This window comes from Chelon labrosus (assembly GCF_963514085.1).
Source record: "Chelon labrosus genome assembly, chromosome: 22".
In the NCBI taxonomy this organism is placed as follows: domain Eukaryota; kingdom Metazoa; phylum Chordata; class Actinopteri; order Mugiliformes; family Mugilidae; genus Chelon; species Chelon labrosus.
In genome coordinates, this window is record NC_140355.1 from 72,035 (window position 1) to 90,108 (window position 18,074).

The 18,074-nt window shown below is 39.5% G+C and overlaps 1 protein-coding gene across 3 annotated transcripts in view; it reads right to left on the reverse strand.

Moving 5' to 3' along the window:
• Nucleotides 1–15,350, reverse strand: part of zer1 (zyg-11 related, cell cycle regulator) — a 30,007-nt gene extending 14,657 nt beyond the window's left edge. Inside the window, exons 1-9 of one of the 3 annotated variants that reach the window (XM_084571723.1) lie at nt 15,091–15,350; nt 13,918–14,135; nt 13,660–13,810; nt 9,588–10,042; nt 8,932–9,105; nt 8,720–8,834; nt 4,790–4,936; nt 4,490–4,663; nt 2,695–2,910 (exon numbers count right to left, since the gene is read on the reverse strand). In XM_084571723.1, coding sequence (XP_084427849.1) covers nt 2,695–2,910; nt 4,490–4,663; nt 4,790–4,936; nt 8,720–8,834; nt 8,932–9,105; nt 9,588–10,042; nt 13,660–13,810; nt 13,918–14,084 — 1,599 coding nt within the window. In that variant the 5' untranslated portion in view covers nt 14,085–14,135; nt 15,091–15,350. Of the gene's footprint in view, nt 1–2,694; nt 2,911–4,489; nt 4,664–4,789; nt 4,937–8,719; nt 8,835–8,931; nt 9,106–9,587; nt 10,043–13,659; nt 13,811–13,917 lie in introns of all 3 variants that reach the window. The other 2 variants (XM_084571724.1, XM_084571722.1) reach the window with 2 other exon arrangements.
• Between the last annotated feature and the right edge of the window lie 2,724 nt (nt 15,351–18,074).

The following is an 18,074-nucleotide window of genomic DNA, read 5'->3' on the forward strand; positions in this document are numbered from 1 at the left end:
GCGGTTTGCAAGAAAACTGGTCACATTTGACGAACAAAACAAATGCATGAAAACAAATACCAGAGAACGGTCGAACTCGGTACACATGTGTTATTAACCCCAGGTTCATTTTGCGCCGGAGTTCCCCTTTAACTGGACTTATAAGTATCACTGCATTACTGTACCTTGGACTTTACTGACACAGCTGCAATATTATAAATTTATGTATACACTAGAGCTACCCCCTTTTAAGTTTACATTTTAAGATTACAGTTTATTAGGGGTCCATGCAACGAGTTGCAGGATCCCTACTGATTTTGTTGCGATTTTTCTTCGTCTTCTTTTTTTCCGCTTAGCTAAAAGTGTCTGCCCAGGACAAACTGCAAGGGGGAAAAGCATCAAACCTGGTAACTTGGTAGAAGTCCTAGCATTTCACTTTGCCAAGGTGTCAATACACATGCCTACAGATAGGTGGCAATATAATAAGCTAATTTACATTTCGTCTCACATCTCGAGAACCCTAGAAACAAAATTCTTTTTCCCTCTGATTCCTTGCATAGCCCTGGGTCTAATGGAAGCTAACTTCATGAAATTTGGCATAGACGATCTGTAAAATATTGTGTAGACGCCCATCAAGTTGCGTGACATTACGTCTACAGGGGGCACGACACGTGACATGCAAACATTTAATATGACTTTAAGGCCTATAACTTTTGAAGCCACCCCCCTTCCCCCCTCTTCCCCCCTCTTCTTGTGAGTATCTCTGGCCTGGAGTTGTGTGTTTCCTGTGGAGCTCTATACTACATCTGTTGTCGTGGTCTCATCAGCCTGCCCAGTCTTCATGGAATCCTGCAGTTATCCACTCCTACCTGAATGAACAATTCTCCAACCTGCCTATGATTCCTCTTACATTTTCAAACTGTCATGTAACATCATCAGTTTGTATCATAAGATTCCACGTGTACACTTTAGTCAGATATGTGTATCTATGACAGATGTATGTTTATCTTGCTGTTCTCTTCTCTTCTCTCTTTGCTGTTCTCTTCTCTCTTTCTTCTCTGTACCCGGCTGGCCTTAGGCAGATGGGTCCCTCCATATGAGCTGGGTTCTGCTCAAGGTTTCTTCCTGTTAAAAGGGAGTTTTTCCTTGCCACCGTTGCCTTCAGGCTTGCTCTGGGGGTTTCAGGCCGGGTTTTTGTAAAGCGTCTTGAGACGATTTGTATTGTTATTGACGCTATATAAATAAAATTGAATTGAATTGAATTGAAGTATTCCCAATCCTTATGAAACTTAGCAACCGTCATTATAATATGCTTGCGTACAATCCAAGTTCGGAATGCCATTCGGGCTGTAGGGGGCGCTATAACCACTACATGTTTATATCTCACAAACCACCACAGTAAACTGCTTGAAATTTGACAATCATCTCTGGATGACTTCTTACAAGCCCACTAAGTTTCATGCAATATGGTCTGTAGGGGGCACTACTGGTGACATGTCAATATTTGAGTCCTATTTCCTACTCAGTTGGCAGACAGGTCTTTTCCCACCTGCTTTAGCCTATGACTCCCTCTAGTGGCAGACTAAGGCAATGGCATCTGTGGAAGACTGCATTCAAGCCCACCAAATTTCGTTGCTTCTGACCCGCCTGACTCTCATTTAATTGTCAGCCAAAGGATTCCTCCACAGACACTTTGCCTCCTTTCAGGCCGTGTCCGACCCACTTATGCCTTTGCATCCCGCTCGGGGACGACTTCGCAACGGCATGGACCCCTTTATGATCGCTGGCGATCATCTAGTATTTTATTTATTTTTATGGTATTTTATTTCCCTATACATTTATACTTACATTTTTTACCTTGTGTGCTGTGTGAAATTATTACTGTTTTGTTCTTTTTATACTACAGGCTACAGGTACAAAAATACATTTCACTGTGCATTGTACTATGTATAACTGTGCATGTGACAAATAAAACCTTATCTTATGACTACAAACAAATGTTATTGCTACAACTGTGCCCCTCTTTGTTTTTATGCAGAGATGTGCCTGGGTAAGATGAGACCGAAATGATTATTTACAGAATTACATTCTGTGTATTCTTTTCATCATATTAATCTGTATTGGTTTGAAATTTGTCATTGCCAGCTTCTTAAAGCCCAACTGAATTTGTAATTGAATAGCCCTGCCCTAGACCATAGCTGCGCATGTTGAGTGCCATGGTAACTGGAAGCACACATGGCTACTTGTTCTGGAAAGAAAAACCACCTGTCATCATATCGTTGTTTTCATTAGCTAGTCAATGCGTTTGCATTTTGTGTTTATGACTGGTCTGACATAAGTGTTTACTGAGCCTGCAGTTATGATGTACCTGAAATGTTATGCACCTTCTAATTTCAAGAAATTAAGCTTTCCAACGATGTATAAAATTAGATGGCACATAGACATGGGGCTGAGTTAATCCCTGGTTTAGTAAAAATAGAGGACAGCTGCAGGCGGGCCATCGAACGACAAGGGGTTAATTATTTCAGGATTACTGGGTGGTTTCACCAGGCAGAGGACTTAATGACCACTTCTTGAGGCTTATTTTACTGTATGGTGACATGATGCTGTTGTCATGTCACAGAAAACTTTTTTTTTTTTTTTTTTTTTTTTTTTTATGGCTGTATGACAGGAATATGCGAAAGTTAAAAACAGTGACACATTTGCAAATGTTACCTTAACAAATCCCATCTTTCCCACAGCTTCCTTGTGATGGTTGTCCACCTGGCAGACCAAAGCATTGCAGAGATGAACTGCGATTCTTTGGATGGACTCATCTTGCCGTGCTGGCTCCAGGATTTTCAGCAGTAGCTGGTTGACTCGACTGTATTGGAACTCCAGTTCCTCTGGAATACTGAAGTTACACAAAGTCAAGCAGCAGTTCCTTTGGACCTGGTGTGGTGCAGGGAAGGGGAACACAGACAGTTTGCCAATCAAACATGATGTTGCTCAAACACACCTTAAGAGAGATGATACCCATTACATGACTAAGCAAGATGGTAAAGTCTTCATTCATTCATTCATCCATTCAATGTTGTGCTCCTTTTTCTTTAAACTTCAATGAAAAGAATGCTTCTTCTTGACTTTTACAGTGAAGTGAAATTATTCAATCAATATTATTCAATTGATTTATAGTTTAACAACCTTGAAACACTGTGGATGTTTGTAATTCAGATCAACAGAATAAATTACACACAGTGACAGTTTTTTGTAGATTATATTAAGGTGGGGTATTATTATGGTCCTCCAGCAGATACAACACAGCAACTGTACTTTTCCAACACTTATTAGGGGTCCATGCAAACGAAGTTACAGGATCCCTACTGATTTTGTTGCAATTTTTATTATTTTTCTTCGCCTTATTATTCTGCTGAGCTAAAGGTATCTGCCCAGGACAAACTGCAAGGACGAAAAGCATCAAACTCGGTAGAAGTCCTAGCATTTCACTTTGCCAAGGTGTCAATACACATGCCTACAGGTAGGTGGCGCTATAATAAGCCAATTTATGTTTTGGCTCATATCTCGAGAACTGTGTGCCCTAGAAGCAAAATAGCCCTATTTCCGCCTGCCATGTTTTTCCCACCATTTTGAAAAAATTGCACCTCAAAGGAAAATCAACTCCTCCTAGCCCGCTCATCCAATTCTCACCAAACTTGGCATGTATCATTTATGGACAAAGATAATGAAAATTTAAGAACTTTAGCAGGGTTAGTATGTACCTAATCAAACTTCATACCATTGATAATAACATGATTCCGTACAAGTACCCTAACTTTTGTGACCCTTGGTCTCTGGGGGTGCTACAAAAGCAATATCTCCAAAACTGCAATAGCTAACTTCATGAAATTTGGCACACACAATTTGTAAAATATTGTGTAGACGCCCATTAGGTTGCGTCTACAGGGGGTGCCACAGGTGACACGCAAACATTTAATATGACTTTAAGGCCTATAACTTTTGAAGTATTCACCCAATCCTTGCTCCCAGGGGCAAGGATCGGAACTTAGCAACCGTCATTATAATATGCTTGCGTACAATCCAAGTTTCATGAAATTCGGGCTGTATGGGACGCTACAACCACTACATGTTTATATCTCACAAACCACCACGGTAAACACATACAAGCCCACTAAATTACGTTGCTTCCGACCTGTCTGACTCTCATTCACTTGTCAGCCAAAGGACTCCTCCGCAGACACCTCCTCCTTTCAGGCCGTGTCCGACCCACTTATGCCTTTGCGTCCCGCTTGGGGACGACTTCGCCACGGCATGGACCCCTTTATGATCGCTTGCGATCATCTAGTTTTCTTACTAATTCTTTTTAGACGTTAATACAAGGTAAACTTTTTAAATGAGAAATGTTGAATCAAAACAACAACAACCATAAGGTTATATTACTACTATAAAATAGTCCAATAATGTCTACTAAAATCTGAGTTGAAATAAGAAACTGATGACACAGTAGACTTACAGTGACCTCCTGATACTGCTCCATTCCATTTAGTACCACTTGGACAACCTCTCGGCGCAACCGTACACTCTGGTCACTGCGGTACTCTGTGTTGGTCAGGTAGAAAAGAGCAGCACTGCCCGTCACCTGAATGCTTTTATCATATTTATGGCACTTCAGAGCTGCAATGACAAGCTGAAACAAGAACAGAGTGTTTACAGGAGTCTAATGAGATAGTGATACAGGCATGAAATAAACCTCACAATGATTAACAGTAACATGTTAGAGTAATTTCTTTCAAAGATCAAGCCAACTGCATACTTGTAAAGCTCGGAGCAGCTGGCTGCAATGTTGTATCCGGGCGATATCAAACAACTGATTGATGGCTCTGTGGGCCAGCTCAGGACGAAACTCTGTGTAAGCCTCGATGGCATTCAAGACCTGGTCTTCATTCTTTGACCCAGTCACCTGAACAGAGAATTAAGCCACAAATTAGTATAAGTATTACTGACTATTATTCATTGTCTCTAATTTGTTTCTTTTTTCATAAATGAACAATTCAAATAGATATGATTACATACAAATAAGATTAACTTGTTATTTTCTGAAAAATAACCAATGTTATCTTTTAGTGATTTTTGGCTTCTGTGTGTGCTAAATTCACAAGCACAGTGCCCCGTGACTCCATTTAACGTGACAAGGAAACCCATTTCACTGTTATTACAGCATATAGCACCACGTTAAATGTCAGCTGAAAAGGTTGAAACTGAGAGCCTGGAAAGATAGTTTAACAACTTACAAAAAATCTCTCTGTAATATTAGAACAACATATTATTCATCATTAACAGAATAAAACAAGAACAGATTTCTTTTCAGCACTGTAGCCAGGCTGACAACAAAACTCTGTTGAGCCATCTATCCTTTAGCCCTGAGTAGTAATGACTTCACCAGCTTCTTTCACTAATACCTACAAATAAAGTTGTAGGTATTAGAGAAAAATTCAGGCAATATTATTAAGAAACACAGCATAAATTTCCATTGCTTCGCAGATGACATCCATCTATATTTATCTATGAAACCACATGACACGAATCCGCTGGTTAAGATCCAAGCATGCCTTAAAGACATAAAGGCTTGGATGACCCGTAATTTCCTACTTTTAAAATCAGACAAAACAGAAGTCATTGTATTTGGTTCTAAACATCTCAGAGATTCATTATCTAATCACCTGGTTTCTTTGGATGGTATTACCTTGGCCTCCAGTACTACTGTCAAAACCTTGGTGTTATATTTGATATGTTTTATGTAATGCAAGTAACCAGGACTGCCTTCTTTCGCCTGCGTAATATAGTCAAAATTAGGAACATCATGTCTCAGGGTGATGCTGAAAAACTAGTTCTTGCATTTGTGTCTTCCAGGCTGGATTACTGTCATTCATTCGTATCCTAAAGACTCCACTGTACCAACAGATCACTTTGATCTCAAAGTGCTGGCCTACTTGTGGTTCCTAGAATTTCAAAAAGTAGAAAGGGACGTAGAGACTTCGGCTATTAGGCTCTTGTCCTGTGGAACCAGCTCCCAATTTGGGTTCGGGAGGCAGACACCCTCTCTACTTTCAAGGTCAGGCTTAAGACTTTCCTTTTTGATCAAGCTTATACAACCCCTGGCAAAAATTACGGAATCACCAATCTTGGAGGATGTTCATTCAGTTGTTTAATTTTGTAGAAAAAAAGCAGATCACAGACATGACACAAAACTAAAGTCATTTCAAATGGCAACTTTCTGGCTTTAAGAAATACTAAAAGAAATCAAGAAAAAAAATTGTGGTAGTCAGTAATAGTTACGTTTTTAGACCAAGCAGAGGGAAAACATTATGGAATCACTGAATTCCGAGGAAAAAATTATGGAATCATGAAAAACAAACAAACAAAAGAACACTTCAACACACCACTAGTACTTTGTTGCACCACCTCTGGCTTTTATAACAGCTTGCAGTCTCTGAGGCATGGACTTAATGAGTGACAAACAGTACTCTTCATCAATCTGGCTCCAGCTTTCTCTGATTGCTGTTGCCAGATCAGCTTTGCAGGTTGGAGCCTTGTCATGGACCATTTTCTTCAACTTCCACCACAGATTTTCAGTTGGATTGAGATCCGGACTATTTGCAAGCCATAACATTGACCTTATGTGTCTTTCTTAAAGGAATGTTTTCACAGTTTTTGCTCTATGGCAAGATGCATTATCATCTTGAAAAATGATTTCATCATCCCCAAATATCCTTTCAATTGATGGGATAAGAAAAGTATCCAAAATGTCAACGTAAACTTGTGCATTTATTGAAGATGTAATGACAGCCTTTACCTAACATGCAGCCCCATATCATCAATGACTGTGGAAATCTGCATGTTTTCTTCAGGCAGTCGGCTTCATAAATCTCACTGGAACGGCACCAAACAAAAGTTCCAGCATCATCACCTTGCCCAATGCAGATTCGCGATTCATCACTGAATATGACTTTGATTCAGTCATCCACAGTCCACGATTGCTTTTCTTTAGCCCATTGTAACCTTGTTTTTTTCTGTTTAGGTGTTAATGTTGGCTTTCGTTTATCTTTTCTGTATGTAAATCCCATTTCCTTTAGGTGATCCAGTTTCCACCCATTTGTTCCTCATTTGTTTTGCTGTGCATTTTCTGTTTTCAAGACATATTGCCTTAAGTTTTCTGTCTTGACGCTTTGATGTCTTCCTTGGTCTACCAGTATGCTTGCCTTTAGCAACCTTCCCATGTTGTTTGTACTTGGTCCAGATTTTAGACACAGCTGACTGTGAACAATCAACATCTTTTGCAACATTGCGTGATGATTTACCCTCTTTAGGGAGTTTGATAATCCTCTCCTTTGTTTCAATTGACATCTCTCGTGTTGGAGCCATGATTCATGTCAATCCACTTGGTGCAACAGCTCTCCAAGGTGTGATCACTCCTTTTTAACTGCAGACGAACGAGCAGATCTAATCTGATGCAGGTGTTAGTTTTGGGAAAGAAAATTTACAGGGTGATACCATAATTTTTTTCCCTCTTTTTGGTCTAAAAAAGTAACTATTACTGACTACCACAATTTTTTTTCTTGATTTCTTTTAGTGTTTCTTAAAGCCAGAAAGTTGCCATTTGAAATGACTTTAGTTTTGTGTCATGTCTGTGATCTGCTTTTTTTTCTACAAAATTAAACAACTGAATGAACATCCTCCAAGACTGGTGATTCCATATTTTTTTGCCAGGGGTTGTAGTTAGGGCTGAACTGAACCATCCCTTAGTTATGCTGCAATAGGCCTAGGCACCTGGGGGACGATGCACTGAGCACATGTCCTCTTCTCTCGCACCAAGCTCCTATCCTCTCATTTCTTTTCTCTGGCACTGATCTCCTGTCTTCTAATTTCTTATATAATTTCTCATCTATTACTAGTCATGCAATTCTGTGCTACTACTGCATAGCATGTTAACTGCTGTGTGTCCCTCCCATCCTTCCTCCTTTCTCCCACCCCTCTCCTCCTCTTCCCCCCTCTTCTTGTGAGTATCTCTGGCCTGGAGTTGTGTGTTCCCCGTGGAGCTCCATACTACATCTGCTGTCGTGGTCTCATCAAACTGCCCAATCTTCATGGCCTGCAGTTATTCACTCCTACCTGAATGAACAATTCTTCAACCTGCCTATGATACCTCTTATATTCTCAAACTGTCAAGTAACATCATCGGCTATATCTTGTATTTGTATCATCATCAGATTGTACATGTATGCTTTAAGTCAGATGTATGTGTCTATGACAGATGTATGTTTATCTCGCTTCTCCTGCAGTTCTCTTTCTTCTGTCTCTACCCTGCCTTAGGCAGATGGGTCCCTCCATATGAGCTGGGTTCTGCTCAAGGTTTCTTCCTGCTAAAAGGGAATTTTTCTTGCTCCCCCTCAGGCCTGCTCTCTGGGTTTCTGGCTGGGTTTCAGACCAGATTTTGTAAAGCGTCTTGAGACAATTTGTATTGTTATTGACACTATATAAATAAAATTGAATTGAATTTAAAGATAGAAAAGAGTTGCAATGATTTAGTTTACTTTGACTACACACAAAATATCAGATGATCTACAATTCATTCATTCATCCGGACAACTAGCACAAATAATACAAGAACAATGTTTCTTATCTGTGACTCTACAAAAGGTAAGGAATGAAATACGACTTTAAACTTTAAACAGACAACGAGTACCTTATATGCAGGAATGTGTGTCACATTACAGAGGGTAGTATCATACAAGCCCAGAAACTGCAAGGGCCTCTTCAGCTCCTGGAAAGGGTAGATGCTACTCTTGCATGGTTCAATGCTGAAAGAGAAGAAAAATAATACTTGCTAGAAGTTGATATATTATCTGCAAATAAATGAAAGTAAGTAAAGTGCAAACTCCACAATTGGTAATCCACCTTGGGCGCCCCATAGCTTCTTCAAAGTGTGGAACAGTGCAGTTGTCCAGCATAATGTGACCCGAAATGTCCAGTGAAACCAGATTGACCAGACGTTGTACAATGGCCGTCAGGATTTTCCTGGTCATCTTAAACTTTGAGGTCCGCCTGCTCTCCCGTGAGATGTCAAGATGCCTAATGAAGCAGTGAATCTTATTAATAATTTATTAGGTATGCACACTACTAACATATTAGGAAATTAACATTGACGGAAATTCTGTTAAGTGTTTCAGTGTAAATGTTTACAAATACTAAAACTGTCTTTATATTGGGAGTAAGTAGTGTATTGGGACATATGTTAAAAACACCAAAACTTATTTTTATTAGCATTTTGTTCATTTAAAGTTGGATATCGATAAACATGAAAACATTTTTTAGACACTGATATGGTTAACCTGTACCTGCAAAGTATAACCATCCATTAGATTAATAAAAAATAAAGATTTTAAATTGTGAAACTGTTTTATTGTATCACTTATATATGTAAAGTTGGTTCCTTCCAGGAAATATACATAGATGGACTGACATTCCAGTATGAGTTAAATATATGATCACAGTGGGATAAATAAAGGACTACCTTGTGTTTAAGACGCATGACTGATCCCCTCCCACCTTACCTGAGATTAACTAGCTCCACCACAGTGCTGACCAACTCCTCTGACAGGTCCACATTGTAAAGAACAACAGAGGCCAGTCTGTCTTTCCACTGAGTGAGAAAGGCTGTTCCCAGCAACTGTACATTAGACAGATCTAGTGAGGTGAGTGACTTTAGGGGTTTGAGCAAGGCCTCAGCATCCACCTCGTCAGGTAATCCACCCAGGTTGAGCAACCTCAGGCGGTTGAATCCCTGGAAGTTAAAGTCCGTCTCAATTGCTTGCCTAGAAGCAGGGCTCTCCTCCTCTTCATCCTCTGAGTCTTCATTACAGGCAAGAGGGGCACCACCCTTCCTGTAGAAGATGTGGCTGCATCCAAAGAGACAAAGAGAGACCAAGGTCTCACGGAAGCATGTCAGTGTTTTTAAGCTGCGGGATGACAAGCTGTTGCAGTAGGTGAGGTGGAGCTCAATGAGGTCCTGGCACAAGACAAAACATGTATTATTAATTATTAATGAACAAAATATTCTACAGCAGGGATAGGAGATATAAGTTCACTTACAAGACTATTATAAATCTTTAATTAGTCATAATCTATGATATGATAATTACCATTATAATATCTGTGAAACTAAGCTACATAGTTTTAAATTAGCAAGGTGGCAATGCGGTGTCAAAAAACAGTCGTTGACAGACATCAGTGAAAACAATCTTGTGTTCATTGGTGCAGTGAAAATCTATTTGCCTCAACAGATGGTGAGTATAAGGTGGTGCAGTATAACCATTTATGTATTTATGTTAACCAAACATATGTTCCAACAATCAACGAAACATACGACGAAAGTGCATTCAACTTTGTTAATTAATTTCTGGATCAAATTGAATAATTTTTTAGCTTGCTGAAGTATGACAGAGCCTTGATGATTATCCTCAAGTTTAGTGGGAACTGGAGGGAATGTACCAAAGTCTCTTGATGTTTACTTGAGACAATTTCTTTGAGTCGTTATAACTGTTACCAGAAAACCCAATAGCCAACCATCCCTGTTCTTTAGCAAGAGAAATCCAATGGCACTCTGAGGTGAGGTTGTGTAACCTACCAATTATTCACCGCTGTTCATTCATACCACAAAACCAGAAGTGGAGCTGTATTTATGTCAGGAAGCCACATACTTCCAAGGTTCAAGGTTCCACATGATATGTGGTAGAACATTTTCACTTTTGAGCACTCAAGACGATCTTCCTACAAATTTATACTTCAAGTAATGAAAGACTAAATAGACCGGCTGTGGTTCTTTGGATGAACCATTTAGTTGTGCGTTAGGAAACTTTTTAAGTAACTATTGAAAAACCAGTACGGTCACAACCACTCCCTAACAAATATATAGTGCACAAATTTTCTACTGATGTCATCATTGCAGAAACGAAACAGAGCAAACCCTTAAAATGGCAATACGAGAAATGCTCACCGTCAGAGATATAGATTTTGAGACAGAAAAGAGAAAGAGAGAAAAGAATGGGAGGACCTCTCCTCAAACCCTAAGCCAGAGGTCTTCAACAGGGAGTCTGGGACGCGGAGGTACTGCAGGGGGGTTGCAAATTTTTTTTTCTCCATAAATTTAAATGTCTTTAAATACACATATACATAAGTAGGGGGTCCCCACTCCATCTCTCCATCAGTTTGGGTGTCCTTGGCCTGGAAAACGTTGAAGACCCCTGCCCTAAGCCCTTCAAAACCCAAGGGAAAACCTACACATTTCACTCATTATCATAAATAAATAGTATTTATAGTAACCGATTCATGAAACAGACTAAACCAGTTCAGTCAGAAGCAAACACGGTTCCTCTGTCCAATTGGGTTTCCTACTTCATTTCTTCTCCACTGCTGTTCCGTTTGTGGAAGATTTGAACGCCAAACAACACTGCTTCTTCTAGGCCGGTTAGCAATCACAGAAATTGATGAAAGCTGAGTCATTTTACCCTTGTTAATACCAAATGGATGAAGGGTAAAAATGACCAGCATGGCAAATGAATGTAAGCAAATAAATAGAACTATCAGCATGTGAATACTGTGCAAGCGGGCCTGAGTTTAATTACATATTTTGTAGGATACTTTTTAAAGTATAGCTTACTATTCATTTATTTTTATGTAAAATATTATTTATAATTACACAATCTTCATAGAGATTAGATTCTATTATTAAGTCTATTAATTTGACGTCCATTCTAGGCCAATTATCACCAAAAGTGTATTTTTATCTAGCTTTTAGGATCAACCAATCACACCTCTCGAAATGATGACTCACACCTAGCAACGGGGTCAACCACACCTCCTCACTAAGGGCCCGTCCACATGGAGACGCTTTTTGGTCTAAACGCAGATGTTTTGCATCGTTTTGGCCGATCGTCCACACAAATCCTGTAAACGCATTGCCCTAAAACGCACTTTTCTGAAACCTGGTCCCAGGGTGGAAAAATTCGCAAACACAGCTCTTGCGTTTTCGTGTGGACGGCGAAAAACGCATACGGGCGTTTCGATGATGTCATCGCCACACCCCTCGAGCAGCCTTCCACCTCTTATATCCCGCGAGACGTCTCATAACAACATCAACAACAATGGCAGACTACATGTTCGTGTTCCCGCTGGAGAAAATATTGAGCCTATTAGGGTTACCAGGGCAAAATATAATTTCTCCTTGAGTTTGGTTTCTTCTAAAGCCGATTTGTAAACAGCGCTCAAGCTTTATGCGCATGCTCCGCCTTTTCCTCTCCGTTTTTGGTGAATTTCTGAAACAGAAAAAGCGCCACCTATAGGCCTGGAATATGAAGTAGCGTTTTCAGTCGTGCTGAAACGGATCCGTGTGGACGCAGATATTCTTGAAACGATGCCAGGGAAAACGGAGGGGGAAAAGATCGTTTTCATACGTGTGGACGAGGCCTAAGATAAGAGTTTCTTTCCATTCGTTGTTCAGAGTTCTCTGAGAATTTTCTGGAATCACTCCTAAGCTAAGACTCCTACCTAGGAATTTTTAGGTTAAGTTAGGAGCTCTCTGAGAGGATTCTCAGAATCTTTAGGAATACGGGCCCAGGTGACTACATCATGAAGATCATTGAGAGAAGTCCAAGGGTTTGCAGCGCTGTCAGCAAAGCAAAGGGTGGCTACTTTGAGGACTCTCAGATGGATCGCAGATGGGTCCCTCCATATGAGCTGGGTTCTGCTCGAGGTTTCTTCCTGTTAAAGGGAGTTTTTCCTTGCCACCGTTGCCTTCAGGCTTGCTCTGGGGGTTTCAGGCCGGGTTTTTGTAAAGCGTCTTGAGACGATTTGTATTGTTATTGACGCTATATAAATAAAATTGAATTGAATTGAATTATGAATCATATTTGGAGTTATTTCACATTTTTTTGTTTACCACATAATTCCATATGTGTTCATAGTTTTGATGTCTTCAGTGAGAATCTATAATGTAAATAGTCATGAAAATAAAGTGTCCAAACTTTTGACTGGTAGTGCAAATAATGATGTTAAATAGTTGTAAGTAATTTTATCTGTAACTTGTACAAAAAATAAAGATATTGTAAAAGTTGTTGTCATTGTTGGAGAGAAAAATATTGTAAAAGATAGTTGTAAAGTATTGTTATTAAATATGATTCCTGTTTGTAAGTTTGTAAGTAATTGTTCTGTTGAAAAGAAAAGAATTTATCCAAAAAAGAAAGATATTGTAAAAGTTGTTGTAATTGTTGGAGAGAAAATAGAAAAAATGTAAATGAGTGTTCAAAGTATTGTTATTAAATATGGTTCCTTTTTGTTAACTGTCAACCTGTTTGGCCTGCCGCCGCTGCTGCATTTATTGTTGCATGCAGCAATAAATCAATGAATAAATAAGTTGGTCAAACCTCATCATGACTTACTAAAATGATATAACCATACCTTAAAAATAAGACTGAGGTTGTAAAATGCAATTGCAGTTCCTTTGGTATTCTCTTCAAAGTGAATGGCAACGCACATTTTCATGTCTAGGTTTTCTGGTTGAGATGTTCCCTAGGTGAACTGAAATATCTTCTACGAAAGATGTTATCAGCTTAATCTGAGGCATCGTACCTGCTTTTTAATAGCATCCAAATCTCTGTCACGTACAAAGTCTTCTCTCAGCTGTACCCTGGTCAGTCTGGTGCTTCGAGGGTCAGAGAATAGTTGGAAGAAGCCCTCCTCTGGTTCAAAATTACTGTCTGTGTGGACCAACTCCATATATCTGTCGACATGTATATACAAGTCAACATGAAATCAAAAACTTCTTTTAGACATAGAACCTGAAATTGGTGAAAATTAATTAATTAATTAATTTATACTGTCACTTACGTGTTGACCAACTTGTCGCAGATTTCACTTGGAAGGAAGATGTCAGAGCGCAGGAAAAGCTTGTTCCTCAATCCTTGGTAACACATGGTCTTCTTTAGATTCCTCAGGCAGAAGACTGTTGCCAGAGTCATGAGGCTGTCAGGGTTGTCTCCTGCTTTGGTTGCCATGTTAGCCTCCTCTTCTCTGGCTCAGATCAAAACCAAGGTAGTGCAGGGGACCTAATGAGTTATTTAATGGAGTAAGGAGTTGCCAAGTCTTGCATTTATGATGCTACAATAGGATAATATAAGCTCAAATTTTCCACTGTCCTTTGCATCCATTCCTGTTTGACTCTACTACTTTAAATTAACAATTGTCTCATTTATTTTTGGCCAAGGACTACCTGATAAAGAAATACACTGATTGCACTGAGAAATGACATTGAATTCACAAATAATAACTTGTCATTTTTTCAACTTTTTTCAACATACTATCAATGTATTTCCCTCGTCAAGTGAATAAACATATTTCTGTCAAACGGCTTTATCAGCCATCAGCGACTGAGTGCGTATGTTCTATTTTTGAGAGCCTCTTTGTTGGCATTGCATACCTATGAGTGTTGTATTTAGCCAACTAGCTGTCGCGTCCATGACTGTCTACTATTAGCAACAAATGTCGGCTGCTTTGCAACGACTTGTTTCAAAATTAGCAACACACCCTCTTATTATAATAACACCATGGTTATTGATCAGTGCTGTAAAGTCGAAGCAACATAGCTTACTCTGCTTTTTGATTGGTACAAGTAGATTGCTAGCTTTCAACACAGCAATGAATTCTGAGGAACACACTAGACTGCAAGCTAGCTAGCTACACTGTGGATTAATTAACTTTAACATAAATAATGCTAGACTGCTAATGGCGAACACACAATTACGTTTCGCCTACTCGGTTTCAGAAGTCCAAATGACCAATAACCAACATTTGTTATAATACGTTAAACTTTAACTTGCCGATACGGTGTCACCAGTGTATTTCAACGTCTAAATTAGCTTGTGGCTAACGATGACTTTCCTTGCTATGTTGCTAGCCACTTAGCTAGAGGGGCTAGCGCTGACGAACAGTCTGTGTAGAAAATCAGGCTACAAACAGTGGTCAGCGGTGTCGGAGTGAATGGCGCATCAGCTTGAGCTCTACCTTAGCTTCCGCCAAGGCTATGTGTATTGATGACGGCGAGAAATTAATGTATTATCACCAGTCTTCACATCTGATTTTCGTATTTATCCGATGTCAACAAACAGACACCTCCTCTTTCTATTTCTACTACTCCTCCTACTTTTCCCCTTCTCTTCCTCTTCCTCTTCCCCGTCTTTCCACTTCCTATATTTATCCCCTATAGTGCACTATTACAGTTAAGCCATTTAATTTCCCTTAGCCTTGTTTCTATACATTATTACTTATAGCAGTGGTAGCAGCAGGAGAAGTAGTAGTAGCAGAGGTAGGCTACTTGCTGTTGCTGTTGTTACTGCCAGTTCAAATGTGATAGGTGAAACTCTTTCTGAGAAACCGAAATAATGATATTAATTAAAAATAAATAAATTCAATTAAATTAATTAAGAGACCACTGCAAATTATTCTGAAATCAGCATCTCTACATGTATGACAGTCATCCCATTCCAGTGTCTGTTGAATTTCAGCACAAGCACACTGCATTCTACCTAATGGCGGAACTGATTAGGTGATCACCGGAACCAAGAAAACAAGAAAAAGTATAAAAACCACTGCTGTGGCCATCACTATCCTCTTTGATGCAGCTTGCATCCATCTTGATGGCAAAAACTGTGTTAGTAGCACCTCAAAAATAAGTGGAATCATTATCACCATGCCAAAAGAGTTGAAAAGAAAAGTTTTGAGTCAGTAAAAGTGTTCAATTCTGAATTTACTGGCAGAGGGATACACTGAGCATAAGGTTGCTTCCATCCTTAAATTTTCAACTCAAGGAGCAGACATCGGGATTAACAAAGCTATAGACTGGCAGAGGGCGAAAACATCTTTCCACTGCCCAGGATGACTGTCAGCAATTTGAATGTCTTTCAGCAAGCGTAGGATGACATCAAGCACTCTACAAAAAGAATAGCAAGTGGCAGCTGGGGTAAAGTGCATGGTGAGAACGGTTCGAAATAGGCTCCTAGGGGCAAGGCTAAAGTCGTATAAATCGGGCAGATTCGTCTTTGCGAAGGACACATGAATGAAGCCACATACAATGTTATCCTGGAAGAAAACTTGCTTCCTACTGCTCTGACACTCTTCCTCAACTCTGAGGACTATAGTCCATGCCACGCTCAATGAACGTCAATGAAGGTGTGGATGAAGGACTACAAGCTGAAAATCCTGTCATGATCAGCCCAATCTCCAGATTTAAAAACCTCTGGAATGTGATCAAGAGGAAGATGGATGGTCACAGAGCATCAAACAAAGCTGAGCACCAGAAATGTCATAAAGTCACCCAACAGCTCAAACACACACCTATAATTAGTGATATCAGAGAAACTGATAATTTTACAGTGGTCTCTTAATTTTTTCCAGAGCTGTATATTCACACGATTGATCACAAATTGATAGATGAACAAAAATCTAATAAAAAAGTAAGACTGAGTAAAGAATAATTATTGTTGACATTGTTTATTTATTATTTATTTACTATTATAATAATAAATTAGGCGAGGGTCTGTTTTAATTGAGTAAATGCTATTTAATTAAAATATTGAAGGAAACTTCAAGACATTTTTTTTTTTATTTCAGAATGATGGTAGTTGTTCCTTGTTTCCACAGACTAATTCCACTTCACTATCATAGTACACCTGAGGTAGAATTTCAAAATAATGTCTTTCAATTTTCTCTCTGTTTTATCACACAATTATCTACGTGCCAATCAGAGGTGGCAAATCTGGGATATCAAATAATAGATAGATAGATAGATAGATAGATATCGTAAAGGATATGGTCCATCTTTGGTAAGACAGTTGACTGTAAGTGGTGCATGTTTTTTAGCAGTTAGTGAAGGTGGGAGGTATCTGCATTCAGTTTTTCAGTTTGGCAGCCTATAAAAACTTAGTTCTAGTAAAAAAAAAAAAATCTGTTGGTAGTGGGTCCCATCCCATCAGTTTTTTTGCTAGTAGAAAGAAGTGTGATGCTGTGAGGAGGGCATTTGAGAGGCGGGGGGTTGAGCGACTGAAACCTCTGGACTCCATGGTGGTCAAGCGAGCAGGAAGGTGAGTTGGACGTATGAAGATGACCTGCGGGAGGGAATGTTTATGTGGAGGAGGTCAGTGAGTTACTGAGGGGTGAGGTTGTTCATGGTCTTGAAGGTGAGAAGTAGGATTTTATAGGTAATGTGGGACTTTAACTAGTTTAAAGATAGGTAGAATTGCCAAGACTAATCTGGCCTGTTTAGAACAACAGCAGAGGATGATGAATCATATACCTTTTTGGCACGATGCCAGGCCTGAATACATGTCTGCAACAATACCAACAATTGACTGCAGTACACCTGATTGGATACAAAAGTTCACAAGTGCAGTCCAATACATTTACATTTGTGGTGCAATACCTGTACCTGATAACCAGTGCTGCCACCGTATTGCAGATGACTGTTACTGTTAGATGCTACTGATTTCTTTACCATGTGGACCCACATTGCATTGGGATAAAACTAAGAAAGCTGGGGTGTCCAACTCTAGGTGCATTGAGGTACTTTGGGCCTCTATTTTCAGTGTAGGTTATCTGACCTGGGAGAAAATGTATGTAATGTAAAATGAAGTAAAACATGTATCAAGCACAAAGTATGTTTTATATGCCTTAAATTGTGTCTGGTTTGGGATCTTTAATGTACAGTTTAGTTACGTACATCAGCCCCGAGATGCAAAGAAATGCATATATCCAAATAATAGCCCGCTCCAGTGGCGGTTCTACATTGAATTACTCCCCGGGCGAGACCCCCTCCGAGCGCCTCCCCCTCCCCGCAAAAAGAAATGACACAAAATTTTGCACCAACAGCCATGTTTTATTATAAGTGAAACAGAAACTTATATTTCTCAATTGCACAAATCCTTCAATAGAACATTTAAATATCACACTTAAGAGAATCCAGTTATTCAACTATTGCAATTACAACAGGAAAC